At 56.0% G+C, this 17,910-nt stretch overlaps 5 protein-coding genes across 5 annotated transcripts; 3 read left to right on the forward strand and 2 right to left on the reverse strand.

Moving 5' to 3' along the window:
• Positions 1 to 1,559: 1,559 nt before the first annotated feature.
• Positions 1,560 to 3,483, forward strand: ISF_02555 (hypothetical protein; the record flags this gene model as incomplete). Its single annotated transcript, XM_018846161.1, has 2 exons — positions 1,560 to 1,718; positions 1,819 to 3,483. The coding sequence occupies 2 exons, from the start codon at positions 1,560 to 1,562 to the stop codon at positions 3,481 to 3,483; spliced, it is 1,824 nt and encodes a 607-aa protein (XP_018706868.1).
• Positions 3,484 to 4,314: 831 nt separating this feature from the next.
• On the reverse strand, positions 4,315 to 6,750 carry ISF_02556 (hypothetical protein; the record flags this gene model as incomplete). Its single annotated transcript, XM_018846162.1, has 1 exon — positions 4,315 to 6,750. The coding sequence occupies one exon, from the start codon at positions 6,748 to 6,750 to the stop codon at positions 4,315 to 4,317; it is 2,436 nt and encodes an 811-aa protein (XP_018706869.1).
• A 2,904-nt stretch (positions 6,751 to 9,654) lies between these two features.
• On the forward strand, positions 9,655 to 11,019 carry ISF_02557 (WD domain containing protein; the record flags this gene model as incomplete). The annotated part of the gene is made up of 2 exons (XM_018846163.1): positions 9,655 to 9,990; positions 10,147 to 11,019. The coding sequence occupies 2 exons, from the start codon at positions 9,655 to 9,657 to the stop codon at positions 11,017 to 11,019; spliced, it is 1,209 nt and encodes a 402-aa protein (XP_018706870.1).
• Positions 11,020 to 11,712: 693 nt separating this feature from the next.
• Positions 11,713 to 15,276, forward strand: ISF_02558 (hypothetical protein; the record flags this gene model as incomplete). The annotated part of the gene is made up of 5 exons (XM_018846164.1): positions 11,713 to 11,766; positions 11,973 to 12,116; positions 12,973 to 13,021; positions 13,073 to 13,794; positions 13,849 to 15,276. The coding sequence occupies 5 exons, from the start codon at positions 11,713 to 11,715 to the stop codon at positions 15,274 to 15,276; spliced, it is 2,397 nt and encodes a 798-aa protein (XP_018706871.1).
• Positions 15,277 to 15,638: 362 nt separating this feature from the next.
• On the reverse strand, positions 15,639 to 16,775 carry ISF_02559 (hypothetical protein; the record flags this gene model as incomplete). The annotated part of the gene is made up of 1 exon (XM_018846165.1): positions 15,639 to 16,775. One exon carries the CDS (start codon positions 16,773 to 16,775, stop codon positions 15,639 to 15,641), a length of 1,137 nt encoding a protein of 378 aa, XP_018706872.1.
• Between the last annotated feature and the right edge of the window lie 1,135 nt (positions 16,776 to 17,910).

Raw genomic sequence — 17,910 nt, forward strand, 5'->3', positions numbered from 1 at the left:
CTTGGCCAGATAGCGACAGAACCCAGTCCGTCCGCGAATAAAATCCGCTAATAACATGCTAAAACCGGGGAAGCGAGCAAGAGCCGCCTCCGAGGGAGCCCCTCTGCTGCACGTGTAAGCGTTGAGTCGCGAGGGAGATGCGGGAGAGTAGGGGGGGTTGTGCCAATGCGGCGGGTGATTAAAGTGTAAAAAGAAACGACCCTGTACATCTCTGCGACTAACCTAGCACATTTATGCATGCAGCCAAGATCCAGCTGCTCTGGTCGCGTGTACTTTGTACTTGTCCTGCCTGCCGTCCCTCCCACCCTTTCGCCCTTGAACAAGAAATTTGATTCGAAAAATCCGTCTTCTACGTGATTCGATTTCGTCTTGGTTAGCTAATTTTAATTCCCCAATGCAACAGGGAAATGAAAGGTTTTGAAATCTTTGCGCGGGACGGATAATGAGCGCAAACTTTTTTGACATGTGATTCTCAACAAACTTGACCAATTGACCAATTGACCACTTGATTGACTGCCCATTCAATTCATCCCCCCAGTCAAGCTACAACTGTTCCCTGTGCTTGTTACCGCAAAAGGCAAGCCGCTACAGCCCGCCCAGCCTTGCGCCAGTGATATCGCTTCGACGCTGCAGGGGCACCTTGTCTCTCTCTCTCTCGAATGATACGTCAGCCCGTAGCTGGCCATGACCAGCTTGTCTCACGCAAAAGAGGTACCAAAAGGGAATAAACGCAAAAAGGATATACGTCCATGTATCCAAAACTCGACCCTGCTTCTCTGACAGAAGATCTGTCCCTGCATCGTTCGAGCTATATGCGTATGCAGTCTTGACACACCAAAGAAGAAAGTAAAAAAGGGACAAGGAGGCGCCGCCACAAACCACACACACGACATCAACAAAACTTCCACTAACACGATATCCTTCCTACTAAATTTTTCACTAATACCCGTGGTCCAAACCGCCCCCCCGGTCTCAGCCCATGCTTCACCCACGTCCTCGATCCATTGGCTGACGGTACAAAATGGCGCACACACAAAAGGGCCCGTCCCAAGACAAGGTCACCACCGTAGCACCCTTCCGTCCTAGCTAGCCCGCGTCTCTGGAGCTAAAATACATCTGTCTCTCGATACAAGGGGTTTTGGGGAAAAGTCTGGTCAATTACAGTGTACTTGGCAACTATACTGAACTGTTGTGCCTGCTGTGCCGTCCACCATGCACTCTCTGTACTGCTTTTATCTTTCTACTCTTCCTTTTCTTTTTTCTCCCTGTTGCAGCTAATGCGTGAAAACACCCCTGTAAAACACTCGTCCAATGTACATCTACATCCCCCCTCCGTTCCACATCCAAGCCACTTGACCTGATCTCATCTACACGCTCTTCCCCCGATAGCAACTCAACCTGATTCACTTCTGCTTCTATTCTTCCTATTTTCTGTCTCTTTATATTAGTATTTCTTCAATCCGACATTCAATCTCCCGTTATTACAACACTCGCTCATCAACTTCAATAACGGACTTCCCATCTATACACAACGTCGTGCCCTGGGCGCCCTCAGCGCAATGTTTAAACACTTTCGTCGCGGTGGCCGCCGTGTCAGCCTCCCCGTCGACGAACCAGCTCTCGCGCCGCCTTCGCGCAAGAACAAGAAGCGCTTTCGCAATGTCAAGCGCCTATCCGTTCTCGTCGTCGCCGTGACCATCATGGCCACTGGCTTCATGGTCAGTCTTTCCTCGCAATCCGTTCCCGCCCCCTCTTACACCGCGCATGCTCCCTCTCCTTGATCACCGAATACTAACACCACTGCCTCTTCCTCCCCAGGCCACCAAAAGCTCCTCATTTTCCCTCCGCTCGTCTTCCTCGTCCTGGGACGGCACCGTCACCCTCGCCCAGCTCCAGAACCTCTCCTACCCTCGCCCGCACCCCTCCTCCTCCTCCTCCGCACACGACGCCGCCGGCAGCACCACCCGGCGCCTCCGCATCTTCATGCCCGCCGACGGCCCGCACCTGAACCTCTGCAAGTCCGTCATGTCCTCCGTCGCCCTCGGCTACCCGCTGCCGATCCTGCTCAACTGGAAGGGCGAGTTCAACCGACCCGAGTGGCACCTCGCCGGCAGCCACATCGCCAAGCTCGAGAGCCTGCACGCCGCCATCGACGCCCTGCTCTCCGACCCCCGCGGCACCGCCCACGAAGACGACCTCGCCGTCCTGGTCGACGCCCACGACGTCTGGTTCCAGCTGCCCCCGTCGGTGCTCATCCGGCGATACCACCAGATCAACAAGGAAGCCGACAAGCGGGTGCGCGACCAGTGGGAGAAGGAGTTCCAACGCAGCGGCGGCGAGGACTTCCCAATACCGCCGCCCAGGCAGCGCATCGTCGTCACCTCCGCCAAGGACTGCCACCCGGGCCCGCAGTCCGGTTCGGACCCGCACTACGACCACTGGCCGCAGTCGCCCATGCCGGCCTTCATGTACGGCCCGGGCACCGACCGCGTGTCCGGCCCGCTGTTCGACTCGGCGCGGCGCTTCCGGCGGGTGCGCCCGCGGTGCGTCAACAGCGGCATGATCATGGGCACCATGGGCGCGCTGCGCGACGCGCTCGCTCGATCGAGGGAAAAGGTCGCCGCCGCGGAGCGCGCCGGCCGCCAGCTCTGGAGCGACCAGGCGCTCCTCGGCGAGGTCGTCGGCGAGCAGGAGCTCTGGCGGGAGTGGGCGCGCCACCTCGGCGCCACCTGGGACTCTGAGGCGGGCGAGAGCAAATCCGTTGGCGTGCACAGGGACGCAAGGCCGGTGGCGAGAGCAGCGCTGGAGGAGGGCGGGAACTTTGAGTTTGGCATCGGCCTCGACTACGGCTTCGCGACGATCCCGCCGACGTGCAGCGCCGAGGAGGACGGGTACTTTGTGCGCCTGGATGATCGCGAGCAGGTCGAGGCCGAGTCGGAGCGCGCTGGCGTCGTCGACGGCGTGCGCGTCAAGGGCGTGCCCCCGGAGCTGCTCCCCGCGGCCGCCGGGAGCAACGACGCGAGGGACGCCGGCAAGTACCGCGATCCCCTGCGCGACGTCACCTGGGGGGAGGTCCCGCTGTACACGGACTTCTACTTCGGCACCACGCCCGTGGGCATCCACCACAACGCCTACGTCGACAACCTCAAGGCCTGGCGCATCGAGAACTGGTGGGAGCGCATGTGGTTCTACCCGCAGCTGCGCCGCCTCGTCTCGGCACACCTCATCACCCCGCAGACCGGCTCCGGCGTCCGCCCCATCCTCCGGCTTCCCGCGGAGAGGACCGGCGACGGTGAGGGGGAGGTTGTGTACATGCCGCCGGCGTCGGAGGGTCGTGAGAAGGCGGTGACGGTGTTTGAGCCGGCCACGGATGGCGGCAAGGCCGTCTTCTCGCCGATATCGTGGGACGGCATCTGCCAAAAGGGTAAGAAGCCGTGGTTCGAGGAACTGTTTGGCGACAACATTGGCCCGTTGGCCCTGTAAGAAAACCCCGGGATGCAAACAAACAAACGATCGAATTCAACAATACTCTGCAGCGCTCGGATTGAGAGAGCAGCTCATGTACTACATACAATAACGCATAGATACCACAGTACTTGTTTCCCCTTTGGCATTTCAACAGCCGGGAGACAAATGTTATTTTTCCTTTGGAGGCAGGCACAAGATACCCCAGGTTATTCAATACTATACATGGCAACAGCCAACCCCCATCTGAAGTTTCATGACACTCGTGCATGCATGCAAAGCCGTATAATTCCTCCACCGATGCCGCCTAGTAGCTTCATCGGTCCCTCTCCCACCACCGAGCTCGCGTAGGGTAAGCATCGATCCCGTCCCTACATGCTCCCACCATGAACCCCTACACTGTCGCACTATATAACTCCCCAAGCCTACCCTTTCTGGCCGTTTGTCCCAAACTTGTGTGCCGTGTGGCCCTGGCGTTCCTATTGTACGCTGCGTGGTGGCACCCAATGCAAGACACAAATGCACGCTGTAGAGACAGGTAGATATTAGGAAAGTGGTATCGTATACGGTATTATGAAAGTACGAAAGAGATGCCCGCTCTTTGGTCAATGAACAGCAAGAAGAGCAAAACAGTATAGAGTGTCATCAAAGAAAATGTAAAATAAAGCGACAAAAAGATCGTTCCGAAGTGAAAACGCAACCGAGCTCCTCGCTAATGACAGTCTTTCCATCCTGCACGTTGAAATTTTAATAAAACAAACCAATCTTCCATAACACACAGCATCATAACCCCGAAAACTGGTCCCCTGGTATTGTGACATTTTTGAAAGGGCCATGCTCGCACCGAAATTACGACGTCTCCTCCACAAGCCGCACAACCTCGCAAAGGCTCCTCATAAACAAGGGATCGACCTCGGTGGCTTCCTCGTCGACGATGGGCTGGTCCAGCCGCCCGCTCACAGAGGTGAGACGGGCCGTGGCAATAAGTCGTACAATGCACCTGTACAATCCCGCGTGGACTGTACGCACCGGCGTATCGCCGCTGCCGGCCGCGGTCGAGATCGGTTGGCCAGCGAGCAGCCCGTCCGTGGATAACGGTCGCGACGCAATGGAGCTAGCCATGGTGCTGGTGCGCCGAGCGAAGCGACTGCTGCTGCTCCCCGCAGAGTCGACGTCGCCTAGCCCGAGAAGGGAGGCGGCCTTTCGGGGAATGTCGTCCCCACGCTTCTGGTCGGTGGATGGCCGACTGCGGCAGCTCGTGTGGCGGCCCAGGAGATTCGCGGTGGTGGCGGCAGGGGCGGACGCGGCGCTGCGGGCGAGAAGCGCCGAGATGTAATTGTAGGCCATGATGTGGGCAAAGAGCGCGTCGCAGATGTACTCAGAGCATGAGCCAAAGACGTTTTGGATCGCGCTCCATGCTTTTTGCGAGTCCGCGCTTCCACCACCCACCCCGCCTATGACGCCGCTGATGCTGCCCGAGCGGCTCCCGTTGATGGAGCGCATGGCGCTGTGCCGTAGGCTGGACGACGATGACTTCTTGAGTGGGTTCACCTTTGACCAGAGTGACCTCTTGCCAGTGCCCTCGTCGTCCGGTACTAGGGTCGATGCGAGTCTCAGCACGTCTGTCTCAGGGTGTCTCATCTTCTTCGAGTACGATCGAATCGTCTCAATCGTCAGGCTGGACGAGAGCAGGATTGTCTCGGGGAAACATGCAACTGAGACCCGAAGCGTCTCAATCACATCCGGCGGTAGCGGCACCACTCTCGCGAGCTCGTCGCCGCCAAAGTTCGGGACGTAGGGCGTCGCCGCATTGGCCAAGGTGACAAAGTGGCGAGGCGGCGAGGAGGGCGGCGTCGTTCTGGAGTAGTCCGTTTCCAGGGGTTGCCAGGATCTCGCCTGGTCGCCGTAAGCGCTGCCCTCTTCAATCCCGGCCTCAGAAGAGGTGTCCACTTCAGTCATGGGTGGTGATTCCGGGATGGGTGCCGGCTGTTGACGAGCGGTGGCGGCTACGGCGGCGGCGGCGAGCGTCTGTTTTTGTTTTCCCAAACTCTCCGCACTCAGCATCGAGAGTCTTTGGTGATGTTTTTGTGGCACGGGTGGCGGTGTCGAGGCAAGGACGTGTGACACCGGCGTCCGTTGCTCGGCGGCCGAAAAGTCGGGCGACGTAGCTCGCTGAAACTCTTGTGCAATGATGCTTGCGCGATTAGACGGTGTAGTGTCGGGGGCGGCTGCAGCAGCCTGCTTCGATGCCGTGCCCTTCTTGGGCATCAGTGACGTAGCAGTTGGAACATCAGAGACCGAATGGGATTTTTTGTGCAGAATTCGGCTGCATTCCTGGGTGGCGGATGGTTCGTATTCCAACGGGTCAAGATCAGTGTGCGGCGTTGTGGGGGATCTGGGAAAAAGAGGTGACAGTGGTTCTTGAGGGACGTATAATCTTGGTAGTAGAGTTGGGGGCGATTCTGGTCCAGCATATGAATCTTCTTCATCCTCAAAATCATAGTTGGAATTAGAGTCAGAGTCAGAGTCGCCGTCGATCCAGCTGCCGCAGACGGGTTCCATATGCAGGGGCGAATGTTGGGGGGATTGCTTCTTTACTGAATCCGTAAAGGACGTCGCGGTTGTGATAATAGACAGATTTCGGCGGTAGCGGATTGGTGGAGGAGGCATCCCGAATGAGCCGTCCTCGCTGGACAAGTCATCCAGCTCGGATCCGTCCAGATAGCCGTCGTGATGGTGGTATTGCTGCTCCTGCTGCTGCTGCTCGAGAAGGGAAGCAATCGAGTCCCGCTCTTCAATAGCACCGAGAACCTGGACTCGAGCTGACGCTGGCTGGTATGGAAGGGCCATGCTCAGTCGATTGGTAAACTGCCCAGTGGCCTTGGCTCGCGCCATGTACTCGGCGACGACTGAGTATGTCGGGGCGCCCGCACTCATACTTTTGGCGGCGAAGAGATCGCTGGCGAGCTCTAAATCTTGCGCAAGCAGCTCAGGCAGGTAGTCGTCTACTCTCTGCCTCAAGTTTTCCTCGTGGAGAATCGGACTCGTGTAGCTTGCTGCTGAGGCCGACAGTGTAAGTGGCATGAGGCCCTTCATGCTCGAGACGGATCTCCTCCGTGAGAGAGAGGAGCGGCTGGAGCACGCCGAGGCAGAGTTCCTGGTAGGGCTGTTGGGCCTGGAATCTGCGCTCGTGTGTGGGAGTGTTTGCTGTTCTAGGGGCAAGTTGAGGGTGTGTAAGCCATCCAACGGCACGGAGGCAGGGTCGTCGTGACCGGGAGCGGGCATGGGGGACGAGGAGGGTCGCCAGCGTGGGCCGCGGGCCGGGTGCCTGGGACAAGCTTGTATATAAGTCCGAGATTGAAGGAGGGGAACAGGGCAAGTGACATCCAGCGAGAGTTCGGGGGTTCGGGACTAGAGACAGACAGGACAAGACAAAGACAAAGACAAAGACAGCCTTGTCTGGGATCGGCTGCTGGCTAGCTAGTATCAGGGAGCGACGGGCGGGCAGCACCGAAGCGAGTACAGCCGGGCTCTGTCTCGAGTGGCGGCGACTGCGACGACGATGATGGGTCGCGGGAGCGGGCGGGCGAGACAAGGGAGACAGGGCCTGCGGGCGACAAGCAATTTGTTTGCCTGGGCCACGCGGAGCTGCTTTGGGGGCCAAGGAGGCGAGACAATTTACCACGAGCTGTCTGTCTCCAGACAAAGACCAAGACCGTCTAGTCGCACCGAGCCGTGGTGTGGATGGATTGGAAGCGAGTCCAAAAACATCTGTATCGAGACGACGAGGGGAGGGCAGGTCGACGTCTTTTACGATCCAAGTGGAATACCCTTGAGCGGGATTTGTATCGACTGAAAATTACCCACTTGACAGCATATCTTTCTTTTTCTCCCTCTTCCTCTTCCCTTACTTCTTCTTCTTTCCATAATTGCCGTTGTATATTCGTACTGCGGTTAGACTCTGGAATAAGCAATTCCAAAAGACAAGGCGGGGTAGGAAAAAAGCAACTGCAGGTACTAGTTGGTTGGCTGTAATGGCCAAGGGTTCCCTTTACAACCACGACCGGGTTGCCAAATCGATAATGTGCGATACAAGTGCTGACATGTTGGCCATGTCCCTATTGACGCAAGTAAAAAGAAAAGTAGAGCGTCGACTGCACATTGCCCAGGCAAAAGTAAAAAACGCGGCTGGGAGAGGCCAAGGCTTGCTGCAGCCTGTACCTGTCCTGTTGAAGAGTGCAGGCAAGCAATCGACGCTGACAGCACACATGTGGCGCAAACTCTCCCTACGGCCCGTTGAGAATCGTTTTACGGTGAAAAGATCCGGTCCTGTGTGTATCCTGCGTCGGTTGATGTAACCGGTGACGGACCAGGGGGCAACGCCTCGCTGGGACCACGCCGATATAGTCGAGCACGTTGCGAGACGGGTCTCTGCCATGGGTCTTGATCTGAGGTAACTAAGTTAAGTTTGTCAAGGAATTTGAGTGGGTATGACGGTGAGAAACGGAATTGTGCTCGTGTGCTGGACGAGGCGTTCACGCGGCGAAAAGACCCCTTGAGCTACGTTTGTGGTACGCTCTGGAAACGCAAGTCGGTTCGAGAATGGAGCGAGCGAGGAGCATAGCGTCAGCGGTGGTCCTCGTCATTTGTGAATACTCATTCAAGCGAATTGACAAAGAGTATGGTATGTTTCTGGCTGTCGTGGCTGAGACCTGGTGGTGTGGGTATAGTTGAGTGAGCGCCCCCAACTATGGCCAAGAGAATGAAGGCGAGGGTATCGCGGCGGTTTCCTACATACGTATTAAAAGCAGCATTCAACTTTGCGGGCGTATGTCCAGGGCGAAGCAGCCTAGGAGACAATGTTGAAACAAACGCACCGAAGACTACTACTACTCGTCTCTATCCATAAATAGAGTCTCTGCAAGTACGCGGGATTGGCAACGAGGGCAAACTCTCGATACGCCCGCAGAAGCTTGTCTTCATGAGCAGATGATGTGCATGGGCGGATACGGCGTGGGATGCAAGGGATGTGACCCATCATTCTGGCCAAAAGCAATACAGAACGCGTATCGCTAGAGGGTGATGCAAGATGGGTCTTTGCGAAGGCGTGGCGCAATGCTAGCTTCAGGGCGTTCAGTCTAGGTGGAGGAGTGGGCAAGAAAGAAGAGATGAAAAAGAAAAAAACGACGACATTGCGTGGCAGAATCAAAGTAGACTGATGAAGGTGGAAATGCAAGAAGAATGTGGTGCCTGTGGCGTTGTGCTGGCTTGAGGCAGTGGAGGGGCAGTGAGGAAAGGGCAATTGGTGAGACACCGCGAGCCACGGCTTACCTAATTTTTTGTTTGTCGCGCTGCGCCAGTAACTAGTAGAGGCGGTCAACTCAGCATCCAGGACCTGACCGGTCTGCAGTGTTTTTGTCATATTGTCGACAGCTAGTAAACTAAGCAATGCATATTGATTGCTCTTGATACGAAGCAAAAGGTCCATCTACAGCCTCGCTCGGTGTTGGCGGCACAAGTAGATACCCGGCGTGGGTACGCGAAACAAAACAAATCAAACAGCGGGAGCCAGCGGCACGAACGCTTTTTATCGGACATGCCCTTCCACTGGAACAGGCCCTCACGAGCGCTGTTACAGCGGTCTCTGACAGGTACTACCTTATGTATGTATGTATGTATGTACGTATGTATGTATGTGCATACATATGTACATAAGCTTGAGTGCCCTGCTTAACCGCTGTACCTTTGGTACCTCAACTAAACCATCGAGTACGCTGTAGTTACCTATGTATGTACATACAACACCACCTTGAATCCACTTTCCAACGACATTGTCTCCACGTCTGCCTCGCCAAAGGAAAAAAAAAGCTACCACCATCGCCAGACATCATTTTTCACTTTTCTTTTCTTTTCTCACCGTGTCACCCCTTCCGCCTTGTTATCCCTTCTTCGGGAATCATTGACGCCGAGCCCGCAAATTCCACTGTCTGAGCGTCATCAACCGAGACCAATTGAGGCCAGGCGACTACTCATTTCATCCTGCCAACTACTGCTCGGCCAAGAGCCGCTGCGCCATCTTGCATCCTCGATACTAACTAGATACTGGAGATCATTTACCAGGTCTACCCTTCATCAACGAAGAAAGGGGTAATTCCAGAAAAACACGCCACTCGCAGCAAGCCAAAAGCAATGCTCACGGAGGACCTCGTGTCCGCCGTCTGCGGGCCCCCCCTCGCTGCCAACACCGCCGTACCCAAAGACGTTGGCATCTACACTCACACCCTAGCCCCCGCCTGGCGTCTCAAGGCCACCTTCAAGAAGAGCTCTGTTGGTCCAAACTGCCTCGCCATCAGCGACACTCACGTCTTTGCCGCTCAGGACCAAAAATCTCACGTTCATGTCTACTCACGCCAGCGTGGTACCCAAGAAGCCCTCATTTCTTTTCAGGAGAGGATACGAAGCGTGGCTCTCGCAGGAAACGTCTTGCTTCTGGGAACTGCCGAGGGCAGATTGATGCTCTGGGAGGTAGGTTTACTTTTTCATAGCCTAAAACTTCATTGCAACTCAGACATTGTCCATCCATACCTTTCCTTGAACGCACATGCCAGCACACCGTTTTATACTTTCTTTTGGGGCTTCTCATCATCTCCCAGCTCGTCGCATACTAACTCCAGCATACAGACGTCAACTGGTCGCCTAATCACCACGCCACCCTGTCATGTGCAAGCAGTTTCCTGCCTTGCCACTACAGACAGCCACGTGTTGACTGCTTCTGATGACTCAAACATCAATGTCTGGTCTCTGGCTAGGCTGCTCGAGTACGCCGCCGACCCTGGCTTTGAGCCTGGTCTGACTCTCTCCAACCACCGTGGAGCCATCACCGCTCTCGTTGTGGCATCTGGCGATAATGCCGAGACGAGCCTTTGTGTCTCCTCGAGCAAAGACAAGACATGCATCCTGTGGAACTACCAGACTGGACAAGTCTTGAGGACTCTACTCTTCCCATCAATACCCCTTTGCGCCACCCTGGACCCTTGTGCCCGAGCTCTCGTTGTCGCCGCCGAGGACGGTTCCATCTTCTTTGTTGAATTCTTTGGTGATAAGCCGCTGCTAGGCTCTCGAAGTACGGAGTCGTCCTCCATCGTCGTTCAGGTCAACTCGCCTCTGGGTGTTGCCGACGCCGATGCTGGCCCGGCCAACTGTTTGGCTTTGAACTATAACGGCACAACGCTCATTACTGGTCACACAAAAGGCAAGATCTTGAGATGGAATTTGACCGACAACAGTCATCCAGCCGAGCTCGCAAACCTAAACGCCTCTGTCACGAACCTGGCATTCGTTTCGCTCTTCACATCGCAACCGTCTCACCAGACGCCCACGGTGGTCAAGCCGAACCAGTCCCAGCGCCAGTATACGCTCTCTACACAGATAACAGGAGATTCGGAAGCTTCTCGCTTCAGCGAAATGCTGAACACGCCTGGGTTTTCTGATGACACTATCACAAGAGCGCTGCATGCCTTTGCACCGCCAGCGGCAAACTCGGATGCTGCATGAAGCTCAAGTACCAGAATCGAAGCGATGTTGTACAGCTCACAAGGTCCATCAATGTGTTCTGACCTTCCAAAGTGAGCAAGCCCGACCCGGCCGGCCTCGGCGGGCGCTGCCGCGTGTTAGGCTACGCAAGCCCGCATAGTCCGAATTTCCCGAAGACAGCAAGTTCGGCTTTGTGCACAAACGCAGCCACGCAAGAACAATGTCCCTGCTCGTTTGGTGCTGGTTCTTCAGAAGAGAGGGGCAATTATCGAGGAACGTACCACGTCGCACGTTACAAATATAGCATTTGGATTACAACATGCAGTCAGTTACATAAAAGTTTTCGCCATTATTGGCCGTTCCATAGATGGCCGATACCCCAACTACCATGTAAAGAAATTTTCAACTGTACATCACCCTGGGTCTTCCAGCATTGTATCTCGAATATTTACGAAATATATATTGACTCGAATTGCATACACGAATTTAATATTCCCACTGTGTTTCTATCTATTGAATATCGGCATTCTCATCAACACAGTGCGGGTCGGCAAAACCTGCTAAGTTAGTCTCGCGCTCCCAATTACTGAGCACCGGCCCGACTAAGACCGACATTACTGCGAGCGACATCACCACCAGCCTTACCCCAGCACAGCTGGAACTCGATCCTGCATATCAACTTTTCCCCTCCCCAGCCTCACACCCATCACCATAATGTCTGCCGTCGCAACATTACGAGGCGAAACGCCCCAGCAGGTTCGGTCTTTGGTGAGTTCTTTGTACCTCATACCTCGTCATGCGCCGGGTTGCGACCGTGGGAAAAGTCAAAAACTGCTCCGTCAGCCGCTGCCGTGCGCCGCAACTGCATCAGCCCCCCGTTTGCTAGGTCAACCCGGTACAGCTCCCAAAATGTGCCATTTCGTTTTCTAACGTTTCGTCATTTCCCGACTTAGTACCGTCAATTACTGCGACAGGGCGAGCAGTTCACGGCCTACAACTTCCGCGAGTATGCGAAACGACGAACGAGGGATGCCTTCCACGAGCACAAGGCCGAAAAGGACTCGCGCAAGGTCCAGGAACTTATCCAAAAGGGCCTTAAGGAACTGCAGGCAATGAAGGTAGGAGCCGGATGCCACGGATTTTCTCATAATCTTTTTGACCACGGCTAACGCTGCGGATACAGCGCCAAACGGTGATCGGACAATTTTATCAGCTCGACCGATTAGTCGTCGAGGGGAGACTTTCCGTAAGATATGGAGTGCAGTCATATATTAGAATTTGGCTAATCCAAGGCTACAACAGGACGCTGGGAAGTCGAGCCAGGTGGCGAAGCAGTGAATTCCGTCACGACGTCAAGACTTGAAGCCATCTCGTGCCAAGATGAGCTCGGAACTGGGGGACTAACATGAACCAGACTCTCCCATCAATTAATTCCAAAAACCAAGGACAAACCATGGTTCAAATACCTGTACAATACAAGAGTGGTCATCAGAAAACTTGTTGCTTTATTGGAGGACGAATGGGTCGTCCTAGTTGGCGCGGCGTACTGCGAATGCACTTGAGGGAAAATAGACAGTATACAAATCTCAAACATTGACATGGACAATACTTGTATCATAAATACCTAAAATAACTCAAGTGAAGCTTGGAAGAAATGATCCCTCAACTTCTCTAGCCATCGGATGCTGGATGCTTACGTAATGCGGACCAGCCGACACCAATTGGCCGACGGCGCTTCTCCTACACCGTCGCGCCGTTGACAACCGTGTTGTGAATGCTGTGACGGCAGCATCGAGCGCATCTTTGCTGTCGCATCAATTCATTGACGTCCAAATCTCTTCCTTTATTGGCGCGATATTCTTTTCATATCTTCCCCGACCGCGACCGTTGTAGCGCCCCAAAAGTACCATGGCACCTGGCGTGAGTCGCCTCTGCTAGCCATTTCACCACGCGCAGCTAACATTTTCCCCCTAGACTCGTCGCGCTAACCGCGCTGGCTATGCCGAACATGATGACTTTGAAGGTGATTACGGACGCAATTGCTGCAGCATATGTCCTGACTAACAAAATGCAGGCCTCCCCGTTCGGCAATGGCGCCAGGAATGGGTCAACGTCGCGCCTCCGATCGAGCAAGAAGTTCAACAAGTCAATGACGTCTGGGCGTCCGAACTGATTCATGGTATGCCGAAGGATTCCGGGCTCCTGACACCCCATAGTCAAGAGCTGTTGCGTGCAGCCCGATCCGGCCGGCTGTACAAGCGTACTGTGCCCACAGACGAGGATGAGGCCGAGACAGAAAACGTCAATGAAAAGCCCGAGAAGAAGGAAGAGGAGCCCGCGCCAAAGGGATATTCCGTCAAAATCTGGAAACAAATTCCGAGGAACGTCGAAGCACCAGAAATCACGCGTCTTGCCAAGCGACGCAAGAATACCGTTACGATTGCGAGCAAGACACCCGAAGAGAAGGCGCAGGGGTCGACTGTCACGAGAGCCACAGTGAGGCGTGTCGACGCCGCAGGCAACCCGTACACTGAAGAGGTTACGCTCGCGGAGGGCCAGGCCGTGAGTGGTGAGATCATTTCCACACGGGTCGAGACATTGCAGGCTCCTGCCGCGCCTCTCACCCAAGTTCAACCCCACCGTCGCCGGCCTCCTCCGCCTAAGCGGAAGACCAAGGCCGGGCCAGGTCGCGGCAAGAAGAAGAACAGAGGCGGTATCGCGGGCGGACCCCCACACATCAGTGTTCCCAATGGCGACGGTGTCGCAATGCCTAGCCAAGCGACGACGGCAGAAAATGTGAGTCTTGCGAGTTGCGTTGCGCTATCGCTTTTGCTAATGAAATTCGTACAGGGTACCACGAACGAAGCCAACGGTGCCTCACACCGTGACACCGAGATGGCAGACGGCGACGATGATGAGAGTGATGATGGTGACGAGGGCGACGAGGATGACGAGGAGCACGGCGACAGCGACCATCCAGATACGAGCCTGGTTGAAGAATCGAAAGACAAAGACCAAACTATGACCGATGCGCCTCCCATCCCTGCCGAGGTGAAGGAGATGGTAGCAGATGCTGCCGCGGCCGACAAGCTACCAGCCAACCACTTGACACTACCTCCACCACTCGCTACACTTGCCAGCGACTCGTCGAAAGTAGAGGGTAGTCCTCTGAAGAACGTTGTTCTTCCATCTCCGACAGAAATCAACATGTCAGATGTACCCCAGGTTATCGCGAAGCCAGTGGATGCCGAGACCGGCTCGACAGTAGCAGAGCCTCCTTCGACCATTGTCGGTGAGGAGCCCGAGGCAGCAGAAAACCGAGACCTAGAACTTGCTCCAACTCCCAGCGGAGCACTGCTCCCTCCTCCACCCGAGCAAGTTGGCAACATTGCTACGCCCAAAGCCGACGACGCCTCGTCTAGGGTCTCAGACAATGATGACAAGAGCAAGGAGTCAGAACACATGAACACGGACAGCACGGAAAAGTCGTTCCGGCATCAAGATTCCCTGATGACGGAAGATAGCATCAAGCCTGAAGACTCGGCATCTGTGCGATTCCCTCTCACGGAGTCTGGTGCGCCTTCGGAAGTTGGCACCGGGTCGGTAGACGAGGCCAAGGAACCCGCCGGCGCAGCGACCCCCGGCCCTGTTGAACGAGAGGCTCATCCAGAGCCCTCTTTTCCACCCGTCATCCCAGAGGAACCTGTTGCAGAGGCTGAGCCAGAGCAGAGCGAAGCCATCGTTCCTGAAGAGCCCAAAGAGGAGCAGGAGCATCATCGCGAAGAGCCGATGCCTGAAGAGCCGCCGGCGCCGGCGCCGGTAGCGGTCGAAGAGCCTGCACCTGAAACTACAGCAGAATTCGCCGCTCCGGCGCTGCAGGAGCCTGAGCCCGTTGTCCCGGCGCCCGCTGAGCCCGAGTCGCAGCCACAGCCAGAACCGGAAGTCAGTCAAGAAAAAGAATCCGTGGAACCGTCGGTGCCGGAGCCCATCCCCGAATCAGCTGGAGAAACAACGGCGGAGGAGCCACCCGCATTACAGTTAGAGGAGCGCAACGAGAACGTCATGCCAGAGGAGCCCCCGGCTACTCAGTCAGAACCTGTTGAGCAACCCTCCGAGCAACCTGCCGAGCAACCTGTCACGGAGCCTGTCACAGAGCCCGTTGCGGTGCCTATCGTGGAACCCGTCACGGAACCTGAAGCAGAGCCCCTAGCACCTGCTGCTGAGCCTGCACCAACAGCTTCAGAACCAAAGAACGAAGACGACGCTACCGCTGCGTAAAGGGAATTGCTTGTTTTGTCATTGTCTAATGGGTGCCGTGGCGAGTTTTCTATTTCAGGGCGGCGTCACATGTTCCGGGTATGGAACAGCTAAAATGGCCTTTGCAGAGGCCATCTTAACGTGTACAACAGGCGCAATCGGGTGCTTTTTTATCTGCTGTTTTTGTCCATTTACTGCTGCAGTGCTTTTCTAGGACCGCAACGTCGCCGGTTCGAAAATCAACAGCTACAAAGAGAAAATTTAACAGTACATATATCAAATGTCATTACGTCTAAAAAAGTTAACTGTTGAAAAGCAAAGAACGCCCACTGAATGCGAATGCTAATGGTGGTCAAGACATTTACGTCTTCAAGGACCAGTCGTCAACTTCCCCTGACATCCTCAACCGGAAACCCCTCCCGCCTGCCCTCCTCTAAGTCTTCTTCCCCGACGACCACGACGACCTCCACCTCCTCCTTACCCGCCGCCTGCGCTGCCATCCGCCGCTCCGGCCTCGCCACGCGCCCATGCACGCGCAACTCACACAGGCCGCCGCCGCCGTTGCTCAGCCCCAGCAGCGCCGCGCTCAACAACAACAGCGCGCTCAGCGCCATCGCGCCCGCCTGCGTCAGGTTGCCGCCGCACGCCGCCGCCGCGTACACGATCAGCTTCCCCGCGGCCTCGCGGTAGCCGTCCGCGCGGGAGCGCTCGCGCAGCCACGCGCGCGCCGTGACCGCTCGCAGGTCGTCGGCGCGGCCCCGGAGGAGCACCACGCGGCGGCCGAGCTCCACGACGTACGTCGTCGGCTGGGAAGGGGAAGGTGGCGGGGCCGGGCTGCGGCTGCGGTTACGGATGCTGGCGATGTTGAGGGCGCGGGAGAGCATCAGGGCGAGGATGAAGGCGAGGCCCCACCAGTCGCCGAGGAGCACCATGCAGACGATGGCGGCGAGGGTGAGGAGCGGACTGAGGACGTAGAGGATGTGGCTGAGGCGATCGACCGCTGTCGTCGCGGTCGGTCGGTCTTGCCGTCGCTTCAACCTCCGCCGCTGCCATCGTCGGCGGAGCATCGCCAGCAGCTCGCTGCCCTCCTCGCTCCCGAGGCCCACGTTCACAATCACTACCTCCGCCTTCTCACGCTTCTGCTGCCCCTTCGCGCCATCCGCTTCCGCCGCGGCGCACAGGCGCTCCAGGTAGTCGACCGTGGCAGCGTTGCGGACCGGGTGCCGGCGGCCGAGCGGCGCGATGCCTCGGGGGCACGTCTCGATCGCCGTCAGGGTCGATGGCTGCGCCGCGGCGTCGACGGCCTGCTGGTGGTGCAGGCCGGGTGCCAGGACCAGCGCGTCGAGCCAGGAGGCGCCGCCAGCGACGACGGTACGCCGCGCCACGGTGCCGAGGTCCGCGAGCGCGAGCAGGCCGGCGGCCGAGAGCGAGAGCGACGGGATGGGCGTGGACGTCCAGCCGGCGACTAGCGGCGCTCGCGCGGCGAGGAGCAGGGCCCGGGACGGCTCGTGTCCACTCATCTTTTGTCCGTCTTATACGTTGTTGGGGTGGCGTGTATGTATGTATTTACGTAGCCTGGATGTTTGCGCCAGGATATCAAGTTCGTCTTTTTCGGTGGAGATGCAGATCTTGCTGGGTCGGAACAGAGAAAGAATGGTAGATAATAAGAGCGATGGTAGGATACATGGCAAATCTCTGCCAAGTCCAAGGGAACGCAGCATCGGAGTAGGGCCATCCCACCAGGTTGCAATGCCTCCCGTCCCAGGTCACCGTGTTTAGCAGTTGACCGCGGCATAGTCATACAACCCCGTTTCCTGGAATGCGCCGACTCCAAGATCCCAAAATACGACGCAGAAACGGATCCTTGCTGACGTTTGGATGGTCGCCTCGCCTCCCGTGTCGTGGTAACGAGGCCTGGCCGAGTCGGACGCTGGAACTCGAAAAAGGTCCACGTGTTGTCGGGTGACATCAGGGAATGCCATCACGCGGGGAATCATCCCGCTGGCCGCCCACCCTCGATGCTTGGTAGTGATGTTTGCTGGCAGCTAGCTATGAATATTTTTTTAAAAAAAAAAGTTGTATTGTTTTCAAAGGCCTGTTTACCTTCTACTCAGCATTCGCTCTGAACAACCAAGCCAGTGAGTTCACACAACACGTCTCTTCACCAAGTACCTATTCGCAGCGGACCCTACGATCGCAATCACCACACTATTGGTAACACACCTTTTTTCAAAGGGATAAATCCAGATAACACTTTTGAAGAAATGAGATTTTCCACACCCGCGAGTTCTTGTCAGACTTTGCCGCCACGATGTCATCACGAAGGGGTGCATTGCTAGGTCCAACAAGGTTCTATTCTATTGGCTACAAACCTGACAGCATGAATCCAGACATGCCGTGGTATCAAAATCGGCACATGGACTCATGTCCTTGTTAAACATAAAAACTAGACAATACAACAAACAAAAACTTTCCAAAGTTGCCCTGGTATCTTCTCCAATAAATTCTAGACCAGTGAAAAACGCCCTGTTTCATCATCGCTTCTCCCAAAGGAAGAGAGAGGAAAGACCCAACCCAAAAAGGGGAAGAAAGCCCAACTTTTACAACTGAGACCAAAAAGTAGAAAATGCATGAAATAAGAGATAGAGACAGAGA

This window comes from Cordyceps fumosorosea (genome assembly GCF_001636725.1).
Source record: "Cordyceps fumosorosea ARSEF 2679 chromosome Unknown scaffold_4, whole genome shotgun sequence".
Lineage (NCBI taxonomy): Eukaryota > Fungi > Ascomycota > Sordariomycetes > Hypocreales > Cordycipitaceae > Cordyceps > Cordyceps fumosorosea.